The sequence below is a fragment of the Platichthys flesus genome, chromosome 22 (assembly GCF_949316205.1).
Source record: "Platichthys flesus chromosome 22, fPlaFle2.1, whole genome shotgun sequence".
NCBI lineage: Eukaryota > Metazoa > Chordata > Actinopteri > Pleuronectiformes > Pleuronectidae > Platichthys > Platichthys flesus.
The window spans coordinates 1,034,539-1,057,327 of record NC_084966.1 but is presented as its reverse complement, the minus strand read 5'-3'; the positions used below and the strand labels follow the sequence as shown (position 1 = coordinate 1,057,327).

The window sequence follows — 22,789 nt, the reverse complement described above, 5'->3', positions numbered from 1 at the left end:
CATTGTGGAAACTTGTCCTCATACATGTTGATATTTATATAACATGTGTGTTTATGATCCACACGCTTCATTCTAACTGCTCTATATTTGGTGTGTGACTTTGTTGTGTCCCTGTGAGCAGCAGCAGCAGCAGGACAAGAGGATCGGGTGTCAGGCTGCAGAGCGGCCGGGGAGCAGAGGAAGCAGGGAGGACACAGGGGGAAGGTCAGTGGGGGGGGGGGGGGGGTTACCAACCAAACACTTTCCCAGAACCTGCAGCTCGGGCTGGATCAGGGAGCATGGAGCGGTGGATCCACGGGGAGTGAGCCGGGCGGTGGAGCTGGTGGAGCTGGTGTTGGGTCGCAGCATGGCTCCGGAGCACAGGACCCTCCTCAGAGCGGGGGGGCTGCTGCTGCTGCTGGCTGGTGAGTGTCCGCTGGGTTCACAGGGAACCGCACATCTTGTTTGTGTGTATGAGAAATATGAAGTGTGTGCGTTTCATTTCTAATATTGGTTGTGTTGTTTTTTGATTGTTCCATACTCCTATTTTATTCACTAGTATTATATATCAGTATCTTATTGTATATAATAAGATTGTGTTTGTTTAATTTCTGATGTTGTTTGTGTTGTTTTTCAATATGACAAAAGGAAATAGACTCAAAAGTTCCAAACTACTTTAATCTGAAGAAACCCGTGTTATTTTATGATTTGCATGTGAAATCTTAAATGTACTTTCCTGCAGTATTTGAGTAAAAGTACTCAGTGGATGTTCAGCAGGTTCTGAAACGAGCTTGTAACCTGCACAGAAACATGTTTATGTCACTAAATGATTCCCTGGACTCGAGGAATCAGAGGAGGACACGAGGAAACGGTGGTTTTAAAAAGAGGAAAATCTCTCTTCTCTTTTTGATGAGCATTAATGGCTCCGAGACGAAGAGGAGAAGGTGAGAACTTCTCTGAGCAGCTCAGCAGCAGCTGCCTAAACATGACGGACACATGAGACAGTGTCAAAACATCATCAGAGTTTAAAATCCATAAATATCACCTGAGAGAATTAACGTCTCCTGTTCGGTGGAAGTTAAAAACCTGAAGGCTGTGAGTCCCGGTCAGATTGTCCACCAGCCAACGGACAGAGGACAGGGGACCCGTCCCTTCTCCTCTGGGTTTACCAGACTTCACCGACTCATCCCTTACATTAAAACCCCTCATGTCAGCACACTCCGTGGGTTCGAGCCCAGTGAACACAACGGGCCCAGAGTCGGCCCTCTGCAGCCTGTTGTGTTTCCTGTGGGACGCCCGCCTGCCTCCATGTTCACAGGCTGACTACACATCTGAAGTGAACAAACAGGATCAGGGAATCGAACGGTGAATTCAAATCTTTTCTCAGGGAAGGTTCGGGCGTAATGTGGGGAAACCGCCGCCGGCACACGACCACAACTTCACAATAAAACTGTGTATGTAGAAATAACTGAGCAGATAAATAACCTCTGCAAAATGAAGTAAGGTATAGCAGAGTTAACTTAAGTTAAGTAAAGTTAAATAATAAAATGAAATATCACAAACAGTAAAGTAAAAATATATATAACAGTAAAATAACATTTTAAAGTTGTTTACTTTCTACTGTGCTCATCTCAAAATATTCCTGTAGAAAATGAAATTAAAGATAATTTTAAACTGATATGTTCTAACTTGTGTTGCCTTGCAGTTGCAGCGTTTTGCCACCAGGGGGCAGTGAAACTCCTTCTTTCATCGTCACATTTATTAACCCTAACGTGTTTTTCTCCTTCCTCTCGTTTCCTCTCCAGTTCTCGTGGTTCCGTCGGCGTCCGGCTGTAACCGAGGTTTCTACGAGCGGATGATCAATGATTTCTGTTTCACCAAGTTCGAGTTGGACATGGGGGGAGTGGAGCGCGGCCTGTGGTGCAGCTGGCCCGACACCACGGAGTGAGTCCCGGCAACAACCGTTCGTTAAACACACAAAATAAAAGACTAAATCATCAGAAACAATCAAAAACAAACACAACAATCTTTATCTGCTCGTTATCGCAAATCAGCTTTTCAACAAATGAGGAATTAACTCTGGTGTTATAGTTGAAAATGTCACATACTTCCTTTTTAAGCAGGGGTACGTCAAGTCGCAGCAATGCATTCTGGGTGTTGTTTTCATCCACTATTAAAAATACCTTCATACAATAAACCGTCAGAATGCACCTTTCATGAAGGGGCTTGAACAGTGTGAGCCTCCGGACCACTCGCCCGCTCGGCCCCCGGCTACACACACAAACACATGCAGCGGCCATCTGGAGACTCAACCCCTCCCACTGTGGTGCAAAGCGAAGCAGAGCGGCGCTGCCATGTTGGAATGCGTCTCCCTTCCCCCGGCCCGCCGCCACAGAGCCGTTATATTTAGCCGTGTTAATCTCCGGTAACTCTACACCGGGCCTCGGCGAGGGGACGTCTCCAGGCTGAGACCACCGAGGAAACCAGCACCGCTCATTCATCCTGAGAGGCTTCTTGACTCCATTTTGAATCCTGTGTGATGTGAATCCACTTTGCTGTGTCGCCCCCTGCAGGATGTACGAGGCGCTGACCAACTGCAGCTACCAGGTGGCGCTGAGGATGGACTGCTATTGGCCCAACCAGGTGGTCGACCGCTTCTTCGTGCGCGTCCATCAGATCTACTTCCAGGACTGCGCCCTCACCGGCCGACTCCTGCACGACCCCCCCGTCGGCATCCTCGGGCCCTTCATCGCCGTGCCCGTCCTGGTCACGCTGCTCATGACCGCCCTGGTGGTGTGGAGGAGTAAACGCACCGAGGGCGTGCTGTGAGGCCCTGAGGCTCCACTGGACTCACGTGTGAGGTTGTGTTGTTCTTGTGTGTTTGTGTGCCGGTCAGAGGGAAAGTGAAGAAGCTGTTTGAGGTTCCGAGGCGTCGGAGGAGGTGTGTGTTCATCACCACCTGCTCCCGAGGCCCGAAACAATCTGTGAGCACATAAATAAGGAGGTGGGGAGAGGAGGAGGAGGAGGAGGAGGCCCGGTGGCGACAGCAGTGACGCAGATGATTGAGGAGGAAACAGGAGAAACGGAGAGGAGAAGGAGCTCAGGCTCGTTTATCACCGAGAGGAAAAACAAACACAATCCTGGTTTTATTCTGGTCTCATCCGCCGCCTCTCAAACCGATATAACCGACCAGATGTTCCCTGGACCACATCTGTATCACTGAGAGGTTCTGACGGCTGAGTTGTGACACGTTCTTCTTCAGAAATCAACAATATCAGAAGTGACAGTGTTTGGAATGTGGATTTCTGTTCTGCTCATGAGATGATTTAGAGAAATATAAGTTTAAAGACTGTCTGACAGAGCTCCCTCTAGTGTTCACTCCCTGTTACAGTTCATATCGATTTTGAAATGTTAGTTTTTAGTTTTTAGTTCTTAAATCACGTTGCATCAACTTAGTGGATTTATGAATGGAGCCCCGACATCGCACTTTTCTTTTTATTAAAGCTTTTACAAATGGTTGTCCTCCTCTTCTTTTTCTTCCTCTTCATCCTCGTCCTCCTCTTTCTCCCCATCTTTTTCTTCTTCCTCCTTGTCCTCCTCCTCCCTCTCTTCTTCTGCTGCTTCTTCTTCATCGTCATCTTGTCTTCTTCTTCCTCATCCTCCTCTTCTTCTTCTTCCTCCTCCTATATTTCTTTTTTTCTTCTTCCTTCTCTTCCTCCTCCTACTCTTCCTCTTCTTCCTTTGATCTCTTCTTCTTCCTTTTCATTCTCCTCCTCCTTATTTTTTTCTGCTGCTTCTTCCTTGTTGTCGTCTTTGTCCTCTTCTTCGTCTTCCTCCCCTTCCTCCTACTCCCCCTCTTCTTCATTCTTTTCTTCCTCTTCCTCTTCGTCATCCTCCTTCTGTTCTTTTTCTTCTTCATCATCATCCACTTCTATTAATTAATTGGGATAATGTCTAAATTACAATTTAAATTAACTGAAAATATTTTGGAATAGTTGTGGGGACACAGGTCAAACTCTATACACACACACAGCCTGTCACACACACACACACACACACACACTCTCTCTCTCTTTGTCACACACACACACACACACGCACACACACAGAGCAGAGGTGTGTGTAAATCTTCCCAAACTGATGGTAATTAAATACAATGTCATACTTTTTTTATCCATGTAAAAGTTATGGCTCAGCACTTCCCTCCATGTATTCTGCTTGCGGGGCGTTTCTGTCCCGTCACCGGCCGGGGGAATTAATGGCGTCTCTATTATCAAAGCTGTAAAAACCTTCGCCAGTTAAGCTTAGTCAAGCAATGTTTGGCTTTTCTGATTAATGTCCGAGACTGTGGCCGCATTCAAAGACGACTTTCAGCAGTTTCTGATGGTGATAAGTGAATTCCTGGGGCAGATTAGCAGACGTGAGATCAGTGGCAGGTGAGAGCAGGTGGGAGCTCGGGGCCGGAGGATGAAGATTAGAGATGAGGAGGAGCTGGAGGTCACCTGGTTCACACTGTGGAGGCTCCTTCAGAGAAACGTCTCCATCAGGGCACTAGCTCCACTTTCAAAGATCCAAGCAACATGGAGCCAATCCTACATTCCCCAGAATGCATCATTGTTCCCTTTAGAGCATTGGAGACATAGACTGTATGTAAACAAGTTGAAGAGATCATGTAGAGCAGCCTGATGGAACATGTATGTTCCTTTCCTACATGGGACACGTGTGTCATCCTCATGTAACAACAGTCTGACAATGAATAGAAAACCTAATTACATTTTATAATGATGTAAAAGCTCCACTCACCAGTTGTCTGAACACATACACTCATGTAACTTGAATGTTTAGTCCCAGTTTTTAACCAAAAATAAATTCATAAAAAAGGTTTTTTAGCTGAACTTTCTTAAAACTACCAGCAGGTGGCAGTAAATGCACATAAAGTACATTAAAGTTGCTGAAAAGGAAGAAGCTGATTTCACATTTATTTGTGATTTATAATCAATAGATATTTGATGAGATCATCAATAATTCACGTTATTTAATCTCTAATACTGATTTTTTTTATTTCTGCCATCTTGAAATTGTTAATATCAAGAGAATATAAATGTGTTGCCGAAGGTTTTACTTCTCATCAGTTCTATTTTTAAACTGAAACATGGTTTTGATTCTCCAAAAGCGAAATCCACACTGTTGATTAAATACTAAACAATAAAATCTGTTTCCTCAGTTTATTCCGACTTGATTGAAGTTCCCGTAAAAACAATCCTGAACCCTGACCAGAAGCCTGAGCTCCGTGTTTTCTGCTCAATCAACAAGCATTGATCTTTCCCGCTCAGCTGATCAATACCCATTGTCAGATATGGTTTGCAATAGGGCTGTGTTAACAAAGAGTGGGGGTGTGGTGTGTGTGTGTGTGTGTATGTGCTGTGACACCGCAGGAACCCCAACCCTTCACCTCTCCGTGTTGCGATGTGCGGCCCTGCCTCGTGTGCTCCGATCAATCAGCTCTGATCAAACCTGTCAGCTGATCTCCAGTCACACACAAGTGTCCGGCTGCTGGAGCGTGGGGGGGGAACACGCCGTGGAGGACCATGTTGTCATACACATGTTCGCTCACACATAACCAATTCATCTCCAGGTCTTATTACAGTGTCCTCACACACACACAGACACACACATACACAAACACTTCACATCAACAAGCTATTAAAAACACAAAGTCAATGGACTCAGACAAACAGCCTCATGTCGGCCTATTGCTTTCATTTCTGCAGATGCATGAAATGTGAGTTTAAAATATGATTAAAGGTAAAATATGAGTCTACAAATACAGTCGGTGTAAAATATGAGTTTGTAATATGATTTAATGTGTAATTAATCTATATATATCAGGAAATGTAAAATATAAAGTCTAAAAACATGATAAAGGTCAAATATGAGTTTATAAGTAGAATTAAATGTAAAATATCTGTCCATAAACATGTTAAAATGTAAAACATTAATCTTTTTTAACAGAAAATAGCAGAAGTCAATGCACAGACCTCCCTCACTGACTCGTCCGCAGGGGGCGCTGTCGTCCAGGTGAGTTGACGCAGGTGCAAAGAAGAAGAAGCAGTGGCACCTGACTGAAGAAGATGCTGAGAAAAACAAACAGAACACAACAGTTGCGTTAAAGTCGTGTGTCTGTTCAGGTGAGTGAACAATAACAACAAATCAAACACACACTCACACACACCAGTCCATAATATGTGTCCGAGACGCGTGTAGACGCCGTTAGCTCCAATCAGGCTAAGCTAGCTAGCCACTTAGCAAAGATTGCGGATGTTCCGGGTTCCTCTGTTTACGGAAGTGAAGCTGAACGGCTGTTTCTCGTCATGTGGGCTGAGTTTAAAATACAACAATATAATAATAATCTCAGTTTATTGACTCAGATGGAAATAAAGATTTATACAAGTCATGGATTTATAACAGAAGCTAAATACAGAGATAATCTGTTCTGTACATCTACAGGTCAATGAAAGTTTAAATCTGACCTAAGATCAGAGGATTTCACTTAATTTAACCGTCAGTGGAAGTAACAACTAGATAAAATCATTGAAATGATACAAGAACATAGAGACAGTTAAATAATAACTGAATAAAACTAAAGAAACAAGTTAGTTTAGTTCTGAGGAGTTAACGAGGAAGTGATTCTATAAAACGTGTCTGATATATGTTCACATGAAATGAATCAGAACATCAAAATGATCGGATGTTATTTCCAGTTACAGCCGAGGATCAGAGGACGTCAAGGCTTCAGACCAGCAGCTCACAAACCAGTGGAGGACGTCCCAGTGACACTGATGCTTCCCCCCCACTGTCTTCCATTGACTGTGATGAGCAGAGCTGGTAACACCGTGCTGGGAATTCTCATGAACAGTCATAACACAGGTAATCTACAGTCAAATATCTGAAATATTGAGTTTAAAGTGTTTCTTTACTGCAGTAAACCAGTTTGAAAAAGTGTTTGAGGCAGAAGTTATACGTGGGAATCAGAAATAGAGGAAAAGGGGAAGAAACTGAATATGAGAAGATGTAATTTTATGCAGCGAGTGTGAAGAAAATGCGATATAAGCCCAAAATAGGTGTGTGTGTGTGCCCTGGTAAATACCCGAGCCGGAGACGTGCAGGGTGGGAGGATAAATATGGTGTTGAGTGTAAAATCCCACTTCCCCTTGGAAATATCAGCAGGTAAGAGCAGATTGCAGCTGCCGGGTGAAATCCATGAATTTAGAAAACCGTCTTGTTGCCATGCAATTTTCTGGGGGGAAGAGATTTTGTGATGGCTCTTGAGGAGGTTTCACGGGCCCCCGGGTGCTTTCACACACTCTTTGCATAAGGTGGCAAAAAGGGATCGGCTTCTGAAACGAGAGGCGCAGCAGCCGAACTCGTCTGCAACAACCGCACAAATTCAGCCGCATGATTACAAACAGCGCCCCAGTCCCGAGGCTCCAGGCTGAGGATCCCCTAAAAGAAAGAGGCGTTTGTCGAGTCCTTCCTTGTGTCATTTTATTGTGCGATCGTGCTTCGTGCCCTGCAGTGCTCGCAATCTCCGGCAGGATATGAAGATCTTAAATCTCCTCCCGTTAAAACTTCACTGGAGTTGCTGTGTTTTCCTCCTCAGCCAGTTGTAAAAGGGCGAAACATGGCGGCGGTGCCGGTGACGCCTGGCACTCGAGAGGCCAAATCCCGCTCTCCGAAGAGGAGAGGTGCGTATTGGCTTTGATGATAGAAATGGATTAAGCAGATTACATTAAAGGCCAGTTTAATTGAACCAATCTATCCTGATTCTGCTGGCTGCGAGATAAATGATGAGGAGGCCTGATAGAATACACTGTATAGGTCATGTGGGGGGGTTTTTCATTTACACACTGGCTTTATTCATGTGGAAAAAGGCTCTGTTGAAGTGCAGGAAATATTCCAACAACATATCTCTGCAGGTCTGCTCTTTATTTATGGACTGTGCAAAAGGAGATTCTAGGTCTTCAGTGCAGTAAACCATTCGTGCTTGAAAACCCCTTAAAAAAATGAAAAGGGAATAAATATCCACATCCTTTTGACAAGTTGTTTTTCATTCTTCAAGTGGTTTTAAAATCTTAGATAAGAGGTTTATAGGTGAAACATGATCACCCTCAAAGAGCTGCTGATGCTGAAATTAGTATTTCAGTGGAGATTTTCAATGACGTTCCAAAGTCTTTTTTCTAATCACATAAAAAATATAATTCAAGGAGAAACTGAAAACATGTGAATTTATGGCGAAAACGATAAAATATCTCCGTCTCTAAATAAAACGCCATAACTCCTGAGAGCTGAAACAAATCAGGTTGTGAGAGCGAATCTAAGAGTGGTCAGCACATCCCAGCGTTTGACTGATTAACACTGTGTGTGTGTGTGTGTGTGTGTGTGTGTGTGTGTGTGTGTGTGTGTGTGTGTGTGTGTGTGTGTGTGTGTGTGTGTGTGTGTGTGTGTGTGTGTGTGTGTGTGTGTGTGTGTGTGTGTGTGTGTGTGTGTGTACCTGTCCTCCCAGGCAGCCTCGTTATTGACGGTGTCCAGTTGAAGCGAGCGTGACAGGGTGACCTTTCCCTCCACCCCGTGTTATCAGAGCCAACTCGTTAAGCAGGACTGTTTAATTAGCGGCGGGATGGCAATCAGGGCGGAGTCAGAGACCTCTGTAGTCATAGACACGGATCAATGGTCTTCAGGGAGACGTTGCACTCAGCAACAGGGGACAGACACACACACAGCATGTGCGTGTGATGTGTAATTACACATGCAAGCAATTATACTCTTGGGAGAAGCTGTCTCTACTTGGCTGATCTTCATGTGAGCTTCAGGATCGTGTGATACATGGATGAAGATACACAGTCTTATCCAGGACCTGTTCAGCTTCTGGTTCCACTGGTGCCTGTGCACTGTGGCCAGAAGTGTGTCTACACACCCTTCACCCTGACATATGGTTCATGGACTCATTTCAAAACCATGGGAATTAATTAGCTCCTTCTTCTGCAGGGTTTTACTGGGATGGGGGACTGCGTTCAGCCTCCAGAGCGTCGGGGGGGTTGTGGGATGATAGGGTCTGGCTCGGAGTCGGTGGCACAGTTCATGCCAAATGCGTTGGATGGGGTTGAGTTCAGGGCTCGGAGCAAACCAGTTCACCTCCTGACTGGGAGAACTGGCTTTGTGCACATGAACCCTAAAGGCTCATTAGTTCTCAGTGGTAAGGACGGAGCCGTCGGTCTGCTCTACGTTCATGTCGCCCTCTAGTGGATGTTTGTGATACGTGGAGGTTTCTGGCCTGTGATGGTTACGTCGTTTGAAACGGACGAATCTTCTTTAATTTGTAAAAGGCAGATAAAATCCTTCAGAGTTGTTCCCCCGATGTCGATACCTGGACTTTGCATCTCAGCCAATTTCGTGCTCACCAGTGTTGCTGCTGTTTTGTAGCTTCGAAGTTATCTGATGTGGGATATTTACATACATTTCTCTACTGGGAGTATTGGAAGCCTTCTCTGGTGCTGGTATCAGAGTGTGAGCCCTCCCTCTGCTCTTGGCCTCAAAGTGCAGGTTTAATTGCACGTTGTACGAGCCACCGTTGACCCTGTGAGATCAAATCACATCCTCCTTCCCTCATAAAGCGGGAAACACCAGCGCCAGACTAATATCCCACTTTTATTAAAAGCCGAGTGCAGCGGCAAACTGATAAAAACACAGACAAACCCTGGCTGACACGCCTCAGCACACACACACACACACACACTCACACACACACACACACACACACACACACAGTCTGAAACGTGTGTGCAAACATGTGCATGTTTAAACTCGCTCAGGAGGGTGAGAGATGCGAGGCAGCAGCCGACGCACCTGCACCCGGTGAGATGTACGTGAAAGTGAGAAGCATAAAAAAAGAGCTGAATGTTCGGGTCTGTTGATCTATTTTTACTGCAGAGCAGGGGGCAGAGAGAGAGAGAGAGAGAGAGAGGGAGGGAGGGAGGGAGGGAGAGAGAGAGCTTCCTGCATAATGCATGGCTCTGTAGAGCAGCGGTGGCTTCAACACTGCCGCTCTCTCTCACCGGGCTTCCAGGTGTCCTGTCGAACCGGAGAGCCAGGTGCTGTCACACGCTGCCCTGCTTGATCCCTCTCCGCCCACCGGGCCCACATGCCGCAGCTCGGACCTGCAGCTCCGGTCAGATCTGGACCTGGAGGAGGAAATGAGTGCAGACGTAGCCGGAGTGAGGCAGCTCTTTGAAAACAGAGCTCTTGTGCATCTAGAGCAAATGCACACTGTTGTCTCACGGGTGGTGCAGCCGTGTTGGTAGAGTATCTGTGCCGAGGCAGCTCTTTAAGTGAACTCCTCGTCTCAGAAACAATGCGGCTACAGTTTGGATCCAGATTTAGCCGAGGACCTGTTTCTTCAGGGATATAAACATATTGTAAAAGCCTCAATGTGCTTTTCAACTCTCCTCCCTCAAAATAACAGTTTAACACATTTTCTCAATATTTTAGTCTTATTTTGGTAGATTGTTTACAAAAGAAAATGTTTATTGGGTCTTTTGATGTATAATTTGAATCCTGCACTCCTGCACTGTTTAGCTGGGTTTGGCGACAGGCCGTGTGAGCATCCATAAAGGGGGTTGGGCTGCTGCCGGGCGCCACAAGGAGGGAGACTAATGAAAGCTTGATGAGGATGCTTCTCTGAATCCACCGGCATGATTAGGTTTTAATTACCGAGGGCCACCTCGACATATTCCCTATAATTGGAAATACCTAAGCACTCGGCTGCTCGTGGCACGAAACCAAAGGATCCATGTCTCCCGACCGATTGTGGAGATTTCAGATGGAGGCGAGTGTGTTCGATGCGATCCTCTCCAGAACCTGTGTTTCGTGTCAGAGTGCACTGACTGGTCTGAGCGCTGAGTAAGATGTTGTGAGGGAGGCTTTAAACTCGGAGCTGCTTCCCGGTATGCTGGCGTCTCCACGTTGCCAGATGTGACAATAACAATCCGTCACGGCTGCCAAACGCCTACAAGACACCCACAGGCGTTGGCAGCTTCCTTGGCGAAATCTCCTGTTGCACAACCGCATGAGGGGAAAAGAGAGGCTTTATTTTCTGCTGGTTAAGTGAATCACTGCTTTGCCTGAAGAATCAGTCTTTTCTTTCTTCAAATCACTGCAGTCACACCGTTTATATCCTCCTTCAATACCGGAGCTATGGCTGAATCGATGTATGTGAAACAAAGAGAGAATTCGTGAACAGGGCTCAGGGGTTCGGCCTGCGGATTACGAACCGACCAACGATGAGACTGTTCATTTTAAAAGAGTGGAGGAAAACTGTCATGTTGTTTTTAATGTCAGTTCCTCTTGCTTGTAAAAATTTTGATTTTTAAGTTTCATCGTCAGAAATAATCAGCTTGTAGGAGCTTATTCTCTCCTGCTTAGAATCAACAGTAAATACGTTTACTCAGGTCATTTACTTTGAATAAAAGATAAAACACAAATACATTGGAATTATCATGACAAGATAATATCCTGGGATGTTGTAATCCCTTTGTCCGACAGGATTTATGTCGATGTTATCGCCTGATGCAGATAAGAGGAAGCACAGAGGCAGACGTGGTGAGAACATGGAGTCAAGCGCCGGCAGCCGTGTCCATCAACACAGCAGCGTCCCTGGGTTTCAGATCATTCTGCTCGGGATCCCCCGGTGTAATTCACAACTCCACCGCTTTCCACAGACATTGTTTCTGTGAAGGAAATGTGAGGAACTTTCAAAGGTTTGAGTTTAATCACCTCTATTTTATGTTGCTTGGTACAAAAAACGAGAAAACAGCTTCATCTTTGTTCGTTACTTTGCTGCCGTCCTGCTTTTTCGTTTTCAAAACTCCTAAGATACCGTTATCCAAATGTAATTTGATATTTTACAGTTTAATACAAATGATCCGGTTCGATTCATTTGGAATGAGATCAAATGGAACGAGCAGAAGAAGCCTGGTTCAGCCTCTCAGCTGAGAAACGTGTTTTTCTCAGGAGACGGTCGGGCCTCGGTGGAGAGACGAGCTCGACTGAGTGTGATTCCACTTGTTCATGAGATTATGTTCGATCTGAGACGTCACTCCACTTGGATTGGATGGATTATCATTTTCCTCCAGCGCCGTGCGGTTGACATTTTGTTTTTTTCGAGTGAGATGAAACATCAACGATCACACGTCCTCGTCCTCGAGATGAATCATCCTAACGTTTCAGGATCCCTCAGCTTTTCATCCACCACGTTTCATCGGGTCAAAATCATATTTGTCCTTCCGGCTTGAAACTTCATCCTGCAGCGTTTGTGAATGTGTGCGTTAACCTTTTGTGGACATACAGTGAACGTGGCACTTCCCCCACTGAAACACATTAAGAGCGTTTAGCTCTTTTGCTGTGAACTCACACGCAACCTCATATCCATCAGATGGAGTGGAAACGACGAGCGCTCCTGGGACACGCGACCTTTATTGAAAAATGACTCCATCGTTTCTAATTTTATAACGTGTCCCAGGGATTGACGCAGTAGGTGTAGTTATCAGGATAATATGCGGCTGTCTGTAATTACAGATAAAAGAACATTAACTTCGACAGATACATGTAAGCTTCTTGATGAGGGTGCCCATTTCAATTAGGGAGCATTAAATGAAACAAAAAACCTTATGGGAGTTTCTCACTGCCAGAGCCGAGGAGAATTAATCCACTGCATAGGGCCATTTACCAGAGAGTAATTACTCCCTAATTACCCATTAGTTATTCGATTACCCTTTTATCAGCTAGTCATGGTCAGAAGGCAGGGATAGAGGATCAGTCATCACCTTGGTTGGTAACATGTAATTAACGTGCTCAGGCACAGTGAAGGTGCTTCAGGCCCATTTCCTGCGTTTGATCGAACAGAACAATAAACCAGAGGCTCTCGGTGCAAACGGCACCAAAAGGAGGGTCTACATTCATTTCCCTGCCCAGTTCCCCAGCTGGTTTGAGGGTTTAACTCACCAGCAGAGCGGAGAGTGCACTGGTCAGGGAGAATAAAAGCGAAAGGCTGCGTGAATGTGCTCCGAGTGCTCATTGTCCACAAACTGAATGGCTCCGTGATTGAGGGATGATAAGAAATCAGAAAACATTCTGTGAGGAGATGGATGATTATCTGCGTATTGTTGTCAGGAACCATGAAGACTCCACGCCGCCAAGCTGCTTCTACCATTTATTACACGTAATTACATTCTTAAATAAAAACGATTCACCGAACAGTTCCTTGCATAGAGATATTACAATACCAATTTAAAAAAGAATTATGAAACAAACCAGTAACAAAAATAAATCTTTCTCATTTTTCCATAATAAAGAACATTATCGTACCCATACATCATAATATACAAATGATAAATTTTAAACACTTTGTACAGCGAAAGAAAAGGAGAAAGACGATGGAGGAGGAGGAGGTGGAGGAGGAGGAGGTGGTGGAGGAGGTGGAGGAGGTGGAGGAGGTGCAGGACAGAGGGACAATGTGTGAGAAAGTGGAAGAGGGGAAGAGAGGAAAGCGATGAGGGAATGCTGGTAGAAATACGGGGTGTGTTTGATTTGAAATTCAGACCTGGTGGAAACAGAGGTGGTGTCACACATAGTAATGCTCCCCACCCACCCCCCCGCCCCAAACGCACACAAACACACACTCCTCAGCCGAGAGCTGCAGTCTGGATCTCCGACTCGCACAAGGTGGCATGAAAAACGGTGAACAACACAAGGAGATGAGGAAAATAAGTGTGTGTCTGTGAGCATGTTCAGGCGTGTAGTTGTGTGTGTGTGTGTGATGTCGGCGTAATGTGTAGTTTGCGCGGATGTACAATTTGTGCTAAAAAACAGCTACTATACAGACTTGATGATCCGTGTCTCGTCCCTGGGGGCGTTGTGTGTGTGTGTGTTGGATGTGTTGTGTACGATTGGACAGACAACGGACAGATATGCAGAGTGCAAATACAAACACACAAAGAACACACAGGCACAGCAGAATTGACAATCGTTCATTAAGATGACACAAAACCGAACCGCGTCCTCGGACACGACATGAAAAACAAACCTTCTCCTGGGAAACACATTCACATTTCAAATCCACGTTGTTGTGTCTTTTTTTGTTTGATTTTTTTGAGCTCACGGTTTTGTAAGAAGAGTCCGACCGAACAGAAACGAAAACACACTCCAGAGCTGCACATTCCCGCACACACACTGAAATACTGAAACACACACAAGTAGAGCTGCCGTCGATGATTCCGTTTTTCAAACCATGGCTTAAACTGCTAGTCCTCATTTTTAAATCTGTCAGGATCATTCAACCAAAAGTCTTGATTCTGTTTTTAACATGGATGGAGTGTAGGAGGAAATGAACCAATCGGTTAAAGCCTGTGGCAGTTGTTTGTAAGCACGTTTGTGTGTGTGGTAAAGACGCATCATACAGTCGCAGGTAATTGTTAGTCACACAGCCGGTGTTCGCCCTTCTGGCTCCGCCCCCCCCCCCCCCCCCCCCCCCCACTGCCCTGATGCGTACACGCTTCTATGAAAATGAAAAGTGGATCCGTGCTTGTTTGTACGTTAGAAGAGAAAGTGTTGGGTGTTTACTCGAGGCCGGAGTTGATTCAGTTTCCTCCTCCAGAGCCGAACACGGATCATGACGAGATATGATTGAGCTGGTCTGCATTCATACCCGAAATTGAAAAGCGCCTGTGGTACACAGAGTAAAATCAATTTTGTGTGTCCCCCGGCCGAGAAGCAGATTGCTGTGTTCTCCACTTTGCCTCCAAGTATTAAAAGGCCGGTAAAAAAATAAATAAGAAAGAATAAACACATCGATGAAGCTGTTCCCAACCAGGTTCATCGGTGTCTTGATCATCTGCTGTCGTCCAAGCTGCCATTTTGATTTGTGTGCGTTTGATCTGAGCTGATTTTTCACCCAGAATTCATAAGTGGATTAAAAACATGACACTTTAAAGCGTAATGTGGCAAAAAGCTTTGTTCTCTAGAAGAGTCAGGATGCCGAGGTGGATTCTGGTTTCCTGGGAGAGCCCACGTGTGTCTCCTGCAGTTTCCTGCCCCCTACTGGAAATGTGAACTCATCGCTACCAGCTGGTCCAGTACGACCAGTAACATGCTTAAAGCTCCCACCTGTGGCTAGCAAGTCATTCTAAGTCCTTCTATTTGTTATCTCCACCCACAAGCTCATGTTTTCACCTGTTCATCAGCAGGAGATCATAGAAAACGACTGAACAGATTTCCCCGATGCGGATGCAGGAATTATTTTTTATCACTTTCTTCAAAATTGCAAGATTAGGATGTTTCCCAGGAGGTAATTCATGGATCCTGATGAAACCACTCAGACAGATATAAATCCTGATCTTGCAGATTTTGGTCTGTTGGGCCTCGGTGGAGATATGAGCTCTTCTGAGAGTCATTCTAGTTTGCAATGTGAAAAAGAGAAGCTATGAACATGACTGGTTGTTCTTCCCATGGGCCCCACAACATGTACAGACTAACAACAGATACATTCACATCGATTCGCTCTGAGACGAGCCGCCCAATTGATTGAATTTGAGTTCCTACGAGTCCTTCCGTGTCCGGCAGCGTAGAAACCTGCGTTCAGATGAACACGTGTGATCAGGAAGTCAGCAGGAATGTTTTTAGATATGCATAGGGCCGGATTAGATTCTGCTTTTTCTCTGATATGAGCTGCGAAATTGGAAGAGTTCTGCATGGGTGGTGCAAACAGGAAATAAAACCTTCCTCTACCCAGTGGTTGGTTCGGTGCCAATCCCTCTCAGAGGCCGGAGAGATCATGTCAGGCATCTACAGTCCTTTTCCTTCTTTTTCTTTTTTGGATGCGTCCATTTCCAATGTGTTCTTCAAAACTGTCTTTTCAATTGTTTTTGCCGAACAAATATTTGTCTTAGAAACAACAGGGCCTTTACATACATGGTGATCTTGTTCGTGTGCTCTCGCAGTCCGCTAGCTGCGTCGACTTTGTGCAGTGTGGCTGTCCACTGGCAGCCAGCGCCTCATGAGTCCCAAAGTGTCCCAGACGCTGGGGCAGCTTTTACAAAAAGTTTGCAAACAGTCAATTGTGCAACAGTTTCTGACAAGAGGACAAAACGCTCTCAGGTGCAGCTGACATTCTCGTAGAGGAACGGTCTTTCCCAGAGAAGATTGGTTAGCCCCATCCCGCGGTAGCCCTCCGTGGTGGACGCTCATAAAGCGAGCCCGGCCCTGGCATGACCTCCATCGGTCTCCACAGCACGTCATGCAGAACGCACATCTTCCAGTCTGAAGAAGTCTGCGTTCAAACATTTGCTCCAATGCCTTCGAGGCAGGAGGATCAGAGGTCAGAGGAAAAACGGTCACATTAATATCTGCCCTATAATTAGAATGATAAACCGTAAAGGCCGTGGCAACTCTGAACCAGTGAGACTGTTCTCCTCGGCCTTGGAAAGTTTCCGAGAAGAGAAAAATCGTGAATATACAAACTGCCGCTCTGCAGTCGGCAGTTTGAAAGTTACAGCGGTGCAGCTTGGCGTGTTGGCGTGTTCGCTGACATGTGGAGCGGCTGCTGCGTGACGAGGGCGGCGATCTTGGAAAGCAACGGAATCAGAGAGCTGCCAACCACAGGGCCGTGGTCCACCACCCACCATGGGACTTCTCCTCAGTGAGACGTTGGTGAGGTGGTGATGTTTGGTCGTGGGATCATGGACCAGCTGGTTGGGACCCGATGGGGATCTGTCTGTAGTCAGCCGCTCTGTGTGCTGAACTCTCTCCCCGCAGTCCAGAATCTGTCTTTACAGTCCGTCTCTATCTTTCTCCTTCACGTCCATCGTGTTATTTTTCTGTTTTTTCTATCCTCCGCTCCGCCTCCATCCTCCTCCCCGCTCTTCCTCTCCCGCTGACCTCCCTCCGACTCCTCAGATGTGCCTCTTCATGTGCAGCGCCAAGTGATCCGACCGCGAGAAACACCTGCAACCAAAGAGAGAGGAACAGAGAACAGCTTGTTAGCGTGTTACCAGCGCCGGGGCGAGCAGTTTGTTTTGTTGATTGAGCTAAATGTTGCTGTTAGCTAGTGAGTGCTGAGCCACTAATGCACACGCAATTAGTATATGTGTAACTAATTCATAATCAGCATTTTCAGCAGCACTCCTAATGACTTCAGCTGCGCCATGAATAACTAGAGAGCCCGCAGATGGATGTGTGGAAACACTGCGGAGGGAGGGAGGTGGAGGAGGACGAGGAGAGAAATGCAGAAAGCAAAACATGTTCTGTAAAACCAAAGTTAAATGAGATGAATCCTCTCGTCTGGAATCCGGCTCGTGGAAATGCTGGGGCGTAGATGCACGCTGGAAAATGAAATTGCTCTGGAAGCACACTGGTCTATTTTTCTTTTTCCACGCGAGGGTTTTTTTAAAACCTTTTGATTATTTGAACCTGATTGACACAAATTGACATAATGCATGCTTTCAGCCGGTGTTTTGTCTCCTGCTCGCGTGCTCACACACAGAAGCATCAACAGTGTTTCTGTTGCTCGCTCGCTGAGCTAATATTACAGCTCCGCTCCCGAGAGACACGCTTTGCAAACAGCCGCTTTCTGTTTGGTAATTGGAAGATGCAGATTCTAGTATTTAGTGTGTGGAGCAATATTTGAGACGGAGGCTTGTTTTAGAGTTTACTGACGCGGCTCGGTTTATACCATGTTTAGGAGGAGAACGCCTCCCAGATTGGAGGATGTTATTTTTAATTCTGTGGCAGAAGGACGGGAAATGTTTGAGTAGAAGTGAAAAAAAGACAGAACACGCTGTGTCCATAAAGTCGGGCTGTTAACGGCGCGATGAAAAATCACTACAGCAGGTTTCAACAAGTTCAATGTGAGACTTTTTAAAGAACATAACGGATTAAATTGAAGATCTATGTGGAATCTGACAGAATGATTGAATATCAGAGTCATAAAGGAAGATAAGGTGAAGCAGGGGAGAAGAGAACAACCCTGGAAACGCCTCGTTTGGTCTCAATCGCACCAGAGACAGAGGGAATCTGGAAATCAATCAGTTAAGTGATGTCAAAAACCAGATAATTGGTCTTTGAAGTTGGTCTTTAACGTATAAACGCTTGAAAATGTTTGATTTACTGCAGAATAGAATCTAAAACCTTCAGTTCATGTCTTAATAAAGGATTGTTCTGAATTATATCTTTAAGTCTTTTAAAAAAACACCAAACAGGCTCGGAGAACAATTTCAAAATTAATATCTCACAAGGAGCAAACTCCAAATAATTCATGAAGTAAAACAAAGTTATAAATAAGGAGTCTCCCCCGTCGGAGCTCCGGCTCGGCAGCTGTGCAACTGTTGATTTCCTGACACCGGTTTTCAGATTGTGTCTTTCCAGCGACACATGGACGAGTGTCTCAGATGTCAGCATGAATCAGTGTTTGGCCGAGAGGGGGAGGTACACTGTGATGAGCCACCACTCGTCTGTCTTACTGTCACACCTGCATCTGTGTGTGTGTGTGTGTGTGCGTGTGTGTGCACGCAAACAAACACATGTGGGATCAATGGATGGCCCCGGAGACGCTGATAGGTGTGTGTGTGTGTGTGTGTGTATGTCTAAATGTGTGTGCGCTCTGCGAGACAGATGGTAAAGTATGAGTCACGACTTGCGGGCACGACACCAGCTGGCACACCGTGGGTCTGTCCCCCCCCCCCCCCCCCCCCCCCCCCCCCACACACACCTCCTCACACCCCATCCTCAATCTTCCACCCCGTCTTCCCTGTCTCCCCCCGTCTCCCCTCTTCCTTCATCTCAGCAGGGTGTGTGTGTCTGTGTGTGTGTGTGTGTGTGTGTGTGTGTGTGTGTGTGTGTGTGTGTGTGTGTGTGTGTGTGTGTTTGGTTGGCTGGAGGGGTTGGGTGTCTTCTGACACATGACAGAGGTGGGCCCAAATTAGGGATGTGCCTGAAGGGGGGGCTGGGGGGGGTCTGGTGGTGAGGGGAGGTGGCAAATCAGTGGGGAGGGAGGGGGGGGGGGGGGGCGGGGACTGTATTTACAGTCTGTCCAGCTGAGACCTGATTAAGTTGACATCGCCTGGCCCTCTGTTCCCTCACACACACACACACACAATCACACACACACATCTCTGGTCATGCACTGATGACCACGACACACACTTTCACACACATTAGGGGGGTGGGGGGGGGGATTTCTTTTTGTCCCGTCATAATGAACCTATACATGATTCAAGAGGTCACATGTTCTCTATTGTGACCTGCTATTGTCTCTTAACTGTGACAGATGCTGCAGTTTTCCAACACACACACACAAACACACACACAAACACACACTATATTACAACTTTATTCTTGTAAAATTGTGATTTATTTTCCTCATAATGTTCCGACTCCTTTTCCCTAATATTATATAATAGATCTAAATAAATGTAAATGAAATCAACTTACTTTTGATGTTGACAAAATTCAATGTGAATGTAAAAGATAATAAAATGTAAATGCTATAAATTGAATACACTTTTTTTTTAAATGTAATTAATACACTCACGCTCTTTTCATGTAGCTAGAGAGATAGATGATCACTGGTGTCTTTTCCACTCAGTGGCTTCATGATACTGAGAGAATGAGTGTTTATATTTAGTGCAGCAGGAATCGAAATATAAGACTTAGAGTCATATTTCATAAAGCCATAGATTTGCAGTGTAATACCATCAAAATGACCTTTTGAACCACATTCTCACCGCAGGTCTTTTTGCCTTAAACACTGGCGGCTCCTGCAGACAATATTGCTCAGAGACCCCAGAGGTGTCAGCGAGCGACGGCTCAGACAGAGGGATGTAATTAAAATAGAAGAAAAGATTCTTGTGTCTGGAGTCGAGCCGATCTTTTTATAGAGAGCCAGGGCCTCTGGATGCTTGATGATTTCGTCGGCGGCGCCGCGGCAAATTGACATTTTGCTGTGCTTCATAATGAAACAGAAGCCAGGGAGAGTAATTAAGAAGCAGGGGCAGAGTCGACCCTCTAGAGCAGCAGAGCCAAGAACCTCTGACCGCGACCAGGAAGTGCCCCGTGCAGCGCCAGACAGGAAGTCAAGTCATGTGACTGATACGAACCACGTAGAATCAAGATGTGGAGCCGTCAGCCCGAGGCTTTGTTTACACCAACACACGCCTGTATTTTGGGTCACGGTAGATTAACTTAGTAGAGTTTTCCTCTAAAAGTCCAACCAGTTTGAATAAATAATAAACCTAATGAAAATCCCAGTCTAGGAATGTTAAAAAACCCAAAGTGTCTTTATAAATCATATCATTTTACTACAAACTAGTGCAAGAGACCATTTCAAATTAGAATTCCGGACCAGTGGCGTGTGCTGGTGCTCAGGACTTCCAGAAGCCGCTCCCACCTCTGTCCTCGTGTGAACGCAGCCTCCAAACCGAGGCCGTGCTTCACCATGTGAGAGGGTTCACCATTAATATTCTGCTCGCGGCTCTGATGCGTGTATAGAGCGGATCCACCAATTCCCATTGAAAGACTGAGCAGGTTGGGTCCTGTGTGTGTGTGTGTGTGTGTTGCAGAGGAGCACACATTAGTAATCCTACCAGCACACTTCCAAAGTGGGTCAGTATCAAACACGTTGGGGTGTGTTACCAGCATCTGGTAGCGTTTCTTATAGCACCAAACCAAACTGTGTACTATACACAATGGGGGGAGCCGCGGCCCGCTGTGCGAGTGGAAGTTCTTCAAACAACCCAGAACAACATGCAAGCGAGTGGAGAGGAGGGAGAGTTGTGTGTTGACAGACCTGTCACAGTGGTTGCACTTGAAAGGCTTGGCGCCGGTGTGTTTGCGGTAGTGCCGCGTCAGCTCGTCGCTCCGGGCGAATCGCCACTCGCAGCCCTCCCACGAGCACTTGTACGGTTTCTCACCTGGGGACAGAGAACCAGAGAAGAGAAGATCACACGTCGACCAATCACACGCTTAGTTGTTGTTTATGAGAAATCATAAATACAAATATTTGCCGGCTTTAAGTTGATGTGCGCTGCAAATTTAAAAACCGTGTCCTGCATATTAATTTCTTTTTCACAGATAGAGATTTTTTAGAGGTTGGAAAGAGACCAAGTCGATGTTTAACACTGGGATAGAGAAGCTCCCACTGGTCTCCAATCCTGCTGAACATGCAGAGTGGAGGAGAGAGAGAAGTGGAGCGAGAGAAGAGGTGGAGTGTGTGTGTGTGTGTGTGTCGGGGGAGGAAAGGTGGATGAATGAGAGAGTGAGAACAGAAGGTGAGACGAGACCAGGAGAGGGAAAAGTGGAGTAGGAGAGAAGTGCTGCAGAAGTGGATTAAGGCAGAGGAGACTGCAGATATGCCGCCGGGGGGGGGGGGGTGGTGATAATTAGGCCAGTCACACGGCGTAATGGCAAAGAAGCCACGATGTGCCAGCTGCGTCCAGCTCCGAGGATGTGTCACCTGCATCACTCACATCCCATCTGGACCACTGGCTCATGGCTGAGCACACACACACACACAGACACACACACAGACACACACACAGACACACTACTGACACAGTGACCGGCTCCGCTCCGGTGGCTGCGGCTCAGAAAGTGTCTTAATGTGATTATCAGAAGGAATCAATACCTCCTCTGCTTTGTGTGACGACAGCTTTGTGGTGTGTCTGTGCCAACTGTCGTGGAAATCTACAAATCTGCTTCTAGGGAAGAAGCTCAGAAAGATCCATAACATTTACATTACGTGTGTGTGTTCCAATTCAAAGCACATTCCTGGGTTTTCACTGTGTTGAATGTCACCGACATGGACTCGTGACACGTGACCCGCTCCAGCAGCCGCGTGGCACAGACCTCCGTCAGCAGGAGGGAGGTTCGATGCTGAGAAGAGGAGGTGCAGGCTGCAGCTGTGACCAGGTGATAAATGAACGAGTGAGAGAGCTGACCTGGAGTCAGCGACGAGGAGGAGACACCTGTGAGAACAAGCTGATCACTGATTCAGTTCTATGTAGATCAGAATCAGGGTGGAGATCCAGACATTAGCCCGGTCCCCTTCTCCACACATCCCTTCAAACTGCTTCACTTCCCAGAAGCAACCACAACAGCAGGCCGGGCCGACCGGCTCTGGCCAATCAGAGTCCCGGGAGGCAGGGATGCCTGATTGTGTTGCGAGGCAACGGGAGCAAGGGGTGGGGGTGTGTGTGTGAGTGAGAAGTGGAGGGGGAGGTGGGTTTGTGTGTGTGCTGAAACATGAGGAGGCAGAGTCGGTGCAGCTGGCTGGATCTGGCGACGGCACGCTGCCGCGCCGCCGGCCAATTACAGAGCTCGGTACAGAGCACGGAGGCAGTTGCCTAGCGACGGTAACGGTAGAGCTGTATGGGGGAGGAGGGGGAGGGGGTGGTGATGGCGGCGGTGGTAGTAGTGGTGGTGGAGGGGTGGGAGGAGGGGCACTCAGAGACCAGAGCCTGCAGCAGTACACAACCACTCAGCTACCGACTCCTCCAACGATACACTGCCCTCCATTGCCTAGCAACAACCCCCCCACCACACACACACACACACACACTCTCCCTCTCGTAGGTACACACTCGCTTTCTGAAAAACAGACACACACTCTGGGCTGAAACTTTTATTTCACAATGCTACACAGGATATGACTGATTGGCAGTTTAAATGGCCGTCAGCTTCCTAATCCACGTGGATTATCCCCAACTCG

The 22,789-nt window shown here is 46.5% G+C and overlaps 2 protein-coding genes and 1 long non-coding RNA gene across 3 annotated transcripts in view; 2 read left to right on the top strand and 1 right to left on the bottom strand.

Annotated features, from left to right (window-relative positions):
* The first annotated feature begins 226 nt into the window (after positions 1 to 226).
* LOC133933209 (receptor activity-modifying protein 1-like) lies at positions 227 to 3,495 on the top strand. The gene is made up of 3 exons (XM_062380152.1): positions 227 to 404; positions 1,785 to 1,923; positions 2,553 to 3,495. The coding sequence occupies exons 1-3, from the start codon at positions 347 to 349 to the stop codon at positions 2,806 to 2,808; spliced, it is 453 nt and encodes a 150-aa protein (XP_062236136.1). The 5' UTR covers positions 227 to 346; the 3' UTR covers positions 2,809 to 3,495.
* Positions 3,496 to 6,051: 2,556 nt separating this feature from the next.
* LOC133933778 (uncharacterized) overlaps positions 6,052 to 22,789 on the top strand; it is a 79,467-nt gene continuing 62,729 nt past the window's right edge. Inside the window, exons 1-2 of the long non-coding RNA XR_009912099.1 lie at positions 6,052 to 6,167; positions 6,741 to 6,906. This is a non-coding gene — a long non-coding RNA (uncharacterized LOC133933778). The remainder of the gene's footprint in view (positions 6,168 to 6,740; positions 6,907 to 22,789) is intronic.
* Positions 14,560 to 22,789, bottom strand: part of klf7a (Kruppel like factor 7a) — a 31,532-nt gene continuing 23,302 nt past the window's right edge. Inside the window, exons 3-4 of the mRNA XM_062380151.1 lie at positions 20,870 to 20,993; positions 14,560 to 17,031 (exon numbers count right to left, since the gene is read on the bottom strand). Coding sequence (XP_062236135.1) covers positions 16,980 to 17,031; positions 20,870 to 20,993 — 176 coding nt within the window. The 3' untranslated portion in view covers positions 14,560 to 16,979. The remainder of the gene's footprint in view (positions 17,032 to 20,869; positions 20,994 to 22,789) is intronic.

What these genes read in the sequence shown, in the direction of transcription:
- LOC133933209 (XM_062380152.1), top strand. Translation starts at nt 347, where the DNA reads ATGGCTCCGGAGCACAGGACCCTCCTCAGAGCGGGGGGGCTGCTGCTG. An exon ending in GCTGCTGCTGCTGCTGGCTG is followed by an intron (nt 405 to 1,784) that starts GTGAGTGTCCGC and finishes TTTCCTCTCCAG; the next exon opens with TTCTCGTGGTTCCGTCGGCG. An exon ending in AGCTGGCCCGACACCACGGA is followed by an intron (nt 1,924 to 2,552) that starts GTGAGTCCCGGC and finishes CGCCCCCTGCAG; the next exon opens with GATGTACGAGGCGCTGACCA.